This window comes from Myotis davidii, unplaced genomic scaffold (assembly GCF_000327345.1).
Source record: "Myotis davidii unplaced genomic scaffold, ASM32734v1 scaffold562, whole genome shotgun sequence".
Taxonomy (NCBI): domain Eukaryota; kingdom Metazoa; phylum Chordata; class Mammalia; order Chiroptera; family Vespertilionidae; genus Myotis; species Myotis davidii.
In genome coordinates, this window is record NW_006293953.1 from 2,135,302 (window position 1) to 2,142,989 (window position 7,688).

The 7,688-nt window shown below is 53.9% G+C and overlaps 1 protein-coding gene across 1 annotated transcript in view; it reads right to left on the reverse strand.

Annotated features, from left to right (window-relative positions):
- DUSP15 (dual specificity phosphatase 15) overlaps positions 1-7,688 on the reverse strand; it is a 19,104-nt gene that overhangs the window by 10,088 nt on the left and 1,328 nt on the right. The window contains exons 3-8 of the mRNA XM_015566647.1: positions 7,171-7,476; positions 5,552-5,634; positions 3,487-3,536; positions 2,458-2,532; positions 1,167-1,338; positions 6-102 (exon numbers count right to left, since the gene is read on the reverse strand). Of these exons, the coding sequence (XP_015422133.1) occupies positions 6-102; positions 1,167-1,338; positions 2,458-2,532; positions 3,487-3,536; positions 5,552-5,634; positions 7,171-7,476 (783 nt within the window). The remainder of the gene's footprint in view (positions 1-5; positions 103-1,166; positions 1,339-2,457; positions 2,533-3,486; positions 3,537-5,551; positions 5,635-7,170; positions 7,477-7,688) is intronic.

Here is a 7,688-nt window from a genome sequence, read left to right on the forward strand (position 1 = left end):
GGAGCCCTGCCGGCAGCCCCTGCACAGCGGCAGCAGCGAGCGCATCTCCTCCTCGTCGCGGAACGGGCTCTCTCCGAAGCGCTCCTCCAGCTGCCGGCGAAGCTGGGGTGGGGATGTAGGGGTTCGGTCGGTGCCAGGCAGTGGGCCCGGCCCCCTCCCCAACCCTGGGGCGAGCTCTGCACACCTCGCTAGGCCCCTCCCCTTCCCGAATGTCCTCTTAGCCCCCCTTCTGCGTTTCCATGCCCCTTACTGAGCCCCTCCCTCCCCCTGAACCCACTTTGCTTTGGGACACTCCGGCTTCCAGACCTGCCAGCGTGACCCTCCCCCCGCACAGCAACTCCACTCACACGGGGCCTCTTCTGTGCCTGCCTCTTCCCTAAAGCCTTGCAGATAAGCCTCTGGATGCCAGCCTGCCACCTGCTGGGAGCCTTCCTGCACTTGCTGCTTCTCTCTCTCTGTCTCTCTTCCCCGGTTGTCCCCCAAGCCTCAGTCCCTGATATCTCCATGTGCCATCTGCCCACTGGGCAGAAAAGGGAGTGCTCTGGCCTCATCAGGGATGCAGGGGGGAGTAGGTGGACATTTCTCTCCAAAGGGGCCCACACGCTCAAATGCCCTTCAGGTTCCAGGCAGGTAGAGCAGGTAGATCTGGGACCTGATCAAATGGGAGGGTCCAGAGTCTGGCCCAAAGGCATTCAAATTCTCAATGAAAAAGAAAACATCTATAGTATCCAAACAAAATACACCCAGGGGCTATATTAGCTCCAGGGCCATGAGTTTGAGGCCCTAGAAAAATCTGCCAGGTCTGAAGCAGAGGCTAAATTCTTTTTTTGTGTATTTTTTTTTGTTTGTTTTTGTTAATCCTCACCCGAGGATATTTTTTCCTTTGATTCCTAGAGAGAGTGGAAGGGAAGGGGGGAAGAGAGGGAGAGAGAGAGAGAAACATCGATGTGAGAGACACACATCGATTGGTTGCCTACCACATTCTCATCAAACCTACAACCCAGGTAACATGCCCTTGACCAGTAACCGGGCCCATGACCCTTCAATCCATGGGCTGGTGTTCTAACCACTGAGCAATGCTGCCAGGGTTCAATTCTTTCCAAGCAATGCTCAGCTCAAGTGGGAAGAGCCTCCCACCCTGCCCCAGCCCCTGCCCCAGTCCCTACCTTCCGGGAAGTACCCCAGCCAAACTCTTCAAGCTGCTGCCTAAAGCCTGGGTTGGGGTTAGCAATGGGCCGGGTGGACTTGATGGCTTCGAGCACTTCCCGCCAGCCTAGTCCCGTCACAGTCATCACATACGCTGTCACGATGGTGGTGCTTCGAGAGATGCCTGCAAAGCTGATTACCCAACCCCAAGCTTCAGGGAAGGCCCAGTCTTCTCTGTGGCCCCCAGACACCCCATCCCCACTTCCACTCTCCCACCTTGCCTCCTGAGCTCCAACCACAGGGAACCTACCAGGACCTATCTTCCCACCTCCAGGCCTTTGCCCATTCTGTTCCCTCGGCCTGGAGCATCCCCAGGTATTCCTCCCCATTAAAGTCCTGAGTGAAACATCATTTCATTCGTTCATTCAACAAACATTTACTGATCATCTGTTATTTTTCAGATACTGGGGATCCCGTGGGAAGTAAAACAGAGATGGTCTCTGTCATTCTGATACTTATAATCTGGTTGGGGGAGACAGACACTAAGCAGGGAAACAGTTCCGGGTGGTGACAATGAAGATGAGTCCGGGGGGCCAGGAGATGGTATAGGAAGAGACATTAATCTAGTGGGGGGATGGGGAGGATGAAGGAAGCTGTTCCCAGGGAAGTGACACCAAGCTGAGTCCTGAACAGTATGTAGGAAAGACCATGAGGTGGGACCTGGTGGGTTTGAAAAACAGGGAGATGGCCAGTGCACTTTGAGCAGGGGAAGGAGGGAGAGGGGCTGAGAGACAAGGCTGGAGGTAGCTGTTCCTGCGGCTGGGGCTCCAGCGTAGGGTTCGTGCTCAGTGAGAAGTTATGAAATGAGTGACATATACTGGGCTAGGGGCTCCTGGGAAGCCTTGGGGGTCCCGTCTCCCAGCCTGGGGTTCTCCACTACCCTGCACTACTATGGCCTCAAACGCCTGGAGGGGAGGGAGCCAGAACTATTGGCGGGTATTTGGTTACCTGCATGACCTCACCTGTCCCTCCCAAGAGCCCACCGTGTCAGCATTCTTTTCCCCATTTTACAGATGAGGAAATTGAGTCTCAGGGAGAAACAGCTATTTGGCCTTGGCCTCACAGCTGGTGAAGGACAGAGCCCTGACCTGAGCCCCCTTGCAGCTTCTATCAGCTGAACGGTGGATTGTCAGCCACTGTGACAAGTGGACAAGATCTGCCACACGTTCCTCCTTCCCCACTGGATGAGTGTGTGTCTGGGGTAGAGGACAGCCACCTACTTCCTTTCTCCCCACTCCCCCCTTAACTCACCAGTGCACAAGGCAGTTCCCCCCGTTGAGGCGGCAGCAGTGGATGAAGTTGATACATTCTTTGAAGTGCTTTTTGCTAGAGAAGAAAGCGATAGGGAGGGAGCACTGAGGGGGTGTCTCCCAGTTGTCCCCCTCCCCATTTATGGGATGGCAAGAGACAAAGAGCCTGGGGGTCCCTAGGTCAGCTTGTGCGTGCAGTGAGTAGGGGCCAATGCTGTCATTTGAGGTGGTGATGTGTGTGAAACAATAAAGAGAGGCGGTGGTCGTGGCAGGTCCCACTACAGAGGCCGGAGAACCTCCCAATGTGTCCTGGGCACCCTATTTCCACAGGGGAGGGGGCATCTTGATTTTTCAAGGAAATGGGTGGGAGGAGACACAGGGGGCCCCCTGCTCTGGGGGTCTGCAATCAAAGCATCGGGGACAGCGATGGTCTACAATGGGGCTGACAGTAAGATTCCAGAGGGGCAGGGTGCCTTGTCGGGGCCCCTCCCAGGCTGGAGGCACGGCTGCTAACATGAACAAAAATCCTGGGTTCTGAGCCCCCATTATACTCCAGGCCTCGTCCTGGATCCTCCGCCCCTGCCGCCTGATCTTGGAAAGCCTCCTTGATGCTGATCACACCCCCACTGTCCCTCTCAGAGAAGGGAAGTGACTTGTCCAAGGTCACACGGCAAGTAAATGGCAAAGCCTGGCCAGAATCCAGATATCTTAACTCCAAGGCCAGGAACCAGCTGAGCCTGACCTTGGCAGACCCGCTGGTGCAGCTGACCTTGCGGGACGGGGGACTTTCTCCAACTCACAGCAGCGGAGACTCAGCGCCGGAGGTTAATGGTCTCGGTCAGGGGCACAGACCAAGGCGCGGCTGAGACAGAGTCCAACTTGGGGCTGGGTGACCATCGGCGCTGGGGTCCTAGGGCAGCTTCCTGGTCTGAGTCCTCTCTTGTCCCCCTCACACCACTTCCCTTCCTCCCTCCCACCACCAGCGGAGGCAGCTGTCTGTCCATCTGTCGGTCCATCCCAGGGAACTTACATGGGTACCTCAGGGTTGTCGGCTACTGGGATGCGAAGGTAGGTTATGCCCTGAAAGTACAAAACACACACAGTCAGTGGGAGGGGGCTTGCTTGCACCCTCTTACCCCAGCCTGGGCCCCGCAAGCACCTCCTGACCCCAGACCAGTTCCTGCCCCTCTCTGGGCCACAGTTGTCCTGTCTGTTCAAAGAGGACCTCCCCGCTCTGACCATCTGTGATTCTAGAACCTTCTAAGAACTTGATAAAAAGGATCCAGGGGCCTTTCTTTTAGCCAGGAAAGGGCCACTTAGAGTGACTCCCCTCCAAATGAGGATTACAGGATTACATAGTAAGAAGGGCACCGCAGATTGTATTTTCTTGAAAAGAAACAAAAATTATGAAAGTGAGTTTACACTTCATGAATTGTAGTTATAAAATTTGTGCTAATTATTAAAATAATCAAGGAGTGAATTGTCACTAGTTTTTCCAACAAACTTGTTCCAACATCCCTCACTTCGTGCTTCACCTTCACACAAGTTCATAAAGATGATTTTTGCCCACATTCCAAGAACCTCATCACCTTTCTCAAGGACCTGTCTTAATCACTTGATATTCAAATGGTTCTTTTCGGGTGCCTGGCCCACCAATGGCCAGTGGCTAAGGGGCCCCAGCCAGATCTTCATTTGTTAGAGGCTTCATGTGAGAGCCCAGCCTTTCTCTAACTCACTTTCACCAAGGTCACTCAATCCTGCATCTTTTGCAAGGCTTGCAATTTCATTTGCAACACATTTGGCCTTGCATTTTCAGGGCATAATCAACCTCTGACTGGCAAATTCACTGATGGATGGAGCAGGAGAGCCGCTTGGGAGAAGAAGGGAGGGCTGTTGGAGCAGGGATTCATTTTACAAGCAGTCATTTCATTAGTAAATATATTCATGACTTCACAACCTTCCCCACTCAATCTAGTGACTGCGTACTCTAAGTACTTCAAAACAAGCCTGCACTATAAAGCAAAATCAGACTCCATTGACCTGAAAATTTCTTCTTTGAAGGACACTGAGGATCATAGATTATTGGATGTTGCTCTCAGAAATAATCAAATCAGACACACGGGGAAACGAAGGCCCAGAGAGGGGAAGGATCCTGCCTAAGGTCACACAGCAAATCTGTGACAGAACCTGGTCTGAATCTCAGATCTTCAGAGCCCTTTCCCACCCCCAGTTCTTTACCTCCATGGGTGACTGAGACTAACAGATAAGGAGGAAGGGTCTCTGTTCATGCGATGAGGATGATTAACTTTGTATTACACCAGCTGTAAATTGTTAAGCACCTATTGTGTGGCTTGCAACAATTCAGTGAGGTCAATATTCTCATAAAACCCTCTTTACAGATCAGGCAACTGAGGTTCAGAGCGGCAACATCCTGTACCCACGGTTACAGAGTGTAAGTGAAGGTGTGACCTCAGGCCTCCTGACTTCAGCACATGTGGTCGGATTGCCTGCTTTCCTCCTCTGGGTCAAAACACCCTCACCTCCTTTTCCCCAGGACTCGATAATACCAGCACCAACTGCTCCTGTGGGAGCCATGCTTTACAATGTGCAAGGCATCCTCACCATCCCATAGCCCATTTGCCCCCCTCACAACAGCCCCCTGGGGCAGATAGAGCTGAGGGATCAGAGGCCCAGGGAGGCAAAGCCACAGCACAGAGCTGTGGTCCCAAAACAAAGCATAGAGCCCAGAACCATCCATCTGGGGTCATCTATTCAGTTGGGCAATGGGAAGCCATGTGGGGGCCTTGTTATGGCTCAGTGGAGGCACCTGGAGCCAGATGGCCTGTGTTCAAATTCTAGCTCCTTAACTTCCTGCATGTGTGAATTTAGGCAAATTACTTTACCTCAGTTGGCAACCAGGGATGCTAATGTAAAAGAGGCCAATTTTCAACCAAATGAGATACATGGGTCAGGAAGGCAGTAAAGGACTGGCACATAGTAGGTACATGATAAATGGGCACGGGGGGCAGGGGGGTGGGCGGGTCTGAAGACCCTCCCTGATCTATGTGCAGCCCTGGGATAGGGGTAAGGAGTACCTGTATCAGAGGCTGAGGTGACTCATGAATGGAGATGATGTGAGTGATCTTATTTCGGCCCAGCTGATCCGGGTCTTTGGCATCTGAAAGAAACAGGAATCTTGAGCCGGTCTGGTAGGTGTGACTATGTGTTCCTGTGGCCAAGTGAGAGGCGACTCCCTGCCCAACTCTCCTTCTCACCTCACCCTCTCCAGCTTGGCGGACCCTCGGCCTGGTCCCGGCCCCTAGGCCACCTCCTACGCCTAGCATAACCAGTCCTGCCACACCCCTAGGCTTCAGTCTTGTCTCTGGGGTACCCCCCAAGTAATAGCCCGGCATCTCCCCCGCCTTCCCTGTGCTATTCTTTCCATCGCAAACACCCTTTCCTGGCATACCCTTGACCCAGTAATTCTACTTCTAGGAATCTTGTCTACAAAAGGGTTTGTTCACATGAAGTTTTGTGTGCAGAGGACGATGTTCTCTGCAGTGCTGCTTATAACAGTAAAAACATCAGAAATAGTTAGAAGTGGGAACAATCTAAATGTCCATCAAAGGGAGCTGGATAAAATATGGTATATTCACACTTGACTACTATGTAGATCTTTATGTGCTGATGTGCAAGGATGTCCATAATATATTATTAAATGGGAAATACAGGTGACAGAACAACATGCAGAATAAGTTTCCATTTTTGTTTTAAATCTAGTATCTGTATCGACAAAGAGATGAAAAATGACCTGGGGGCAGGCCCCACCTCCTGGGCTATCAGAGGTCATTTCTAGGGGCTGGATTGCCAGTATATACAGACCTTTTATAATCAAAGTATATGACACAGATCGCCTCTGTCTCCATTTGTCCGCATCCTCACCCAACACATTTACTGAGTGCTCACCAAGCGCAGTCTTGGCTTCTGCCCTCACGGGAATTCGGGCCTTATTTAGCCAAATACTCAGAAAGCAACGTGCATGTGCTGCTGAGGTGGCTCCAGGGAGGAAGGGATCAGGGCTTATGAGAGGGGGCACCTGAGCCCTTGGGGGACAGGGTGATGGGGAAGGCCCTATCCCAGTTCAGATGCCCCTCCCTCTCAGAAGCTTTCCCTGACTCTGCAGATGGAAGTGACTTTGCTCACCATGGGCCCCCCAAACCCGGGACCAGCCTGTCTCTTAGCACAGGCCCGGGGCAGGCAGAGTGCCAAGGCCTTGGGGCAGAGTGGGCAGTGCTGACCAGTGGAGTTTCTGAGGTAGAGTCCAGTCTCCAGGACTGCTCCTCCTCTGAGGAGGTTGGGGGGCCGGGGTGGGGGGAAGGGTCTCTAGCTTCCCAGCTAGAAGCAAACCTGCAAACAGACCTCACCCCAGCACCTATAGAGATGCTGGTCTGGTGCTGGGGGAGAGGCTAGGCTCCGAGCGGCTGCAGACTTGCCCAGCGCCCAGCATTCTGAGCCCTTTGCCCTGAGACACTTCCCCACCCGTGTACCTACCCCTCCGTCCTCGTGAGCTCTTCCCCCTCCCAGCCTGGCATCACTTCCCGGCCCCCAGCCCCATTCCTGAGCGCTTCCAAGGTGCGTGGGCCAGAGCGTGCATGACAGACGTGGGCCTGGGACAGGCAGAGTGCCATGGCCCGGGGCAGTGGGCAGTGCTCACCAATGAAGTTTCCGAGGTAGAGTCCAGGAAGTACCTGCAGGAGGGACAGGCAGGGTGAGCCGGCAGGGTCAGCGGGGAAGGGGAGCCTGCCCTTCCCACCCCTGCAGCTGGAGGCCGCAGCCGCTCTCCATCCCAGGAAGGCTGTCTGAACCTCAGGACAGAGGGGCCCTGTCCCTCTGGGGGCCTGGACCCTGTGAGAGGGGTTGGGGAGGCACCAGGGGGCACAAGGCAGGCTGCCTTGGGTGAGGGTGGGAGGAAAGCGGAGGGAGGGCACGAAGGCCAGGGGAGAGGGAAGGGGGAGGTGGACTTGCCAGGGAGGGAGTAGGAAGGCAGGAACAGGAGGAGGCAGAGAGTCCCGAGTCAGAGGAGAGAGAGAGAGAGAGAGAGAGAGAGAGAGAGAGAGAGTCTAGGAGTGGCTCCCTGACACAGAGAAACAGTCACAGAAACAGGCAGATACAGAGACACACGAGGAGACAGAGACAGGAGAGAGAGATACAGCCCCGGAGAGACACACGGCG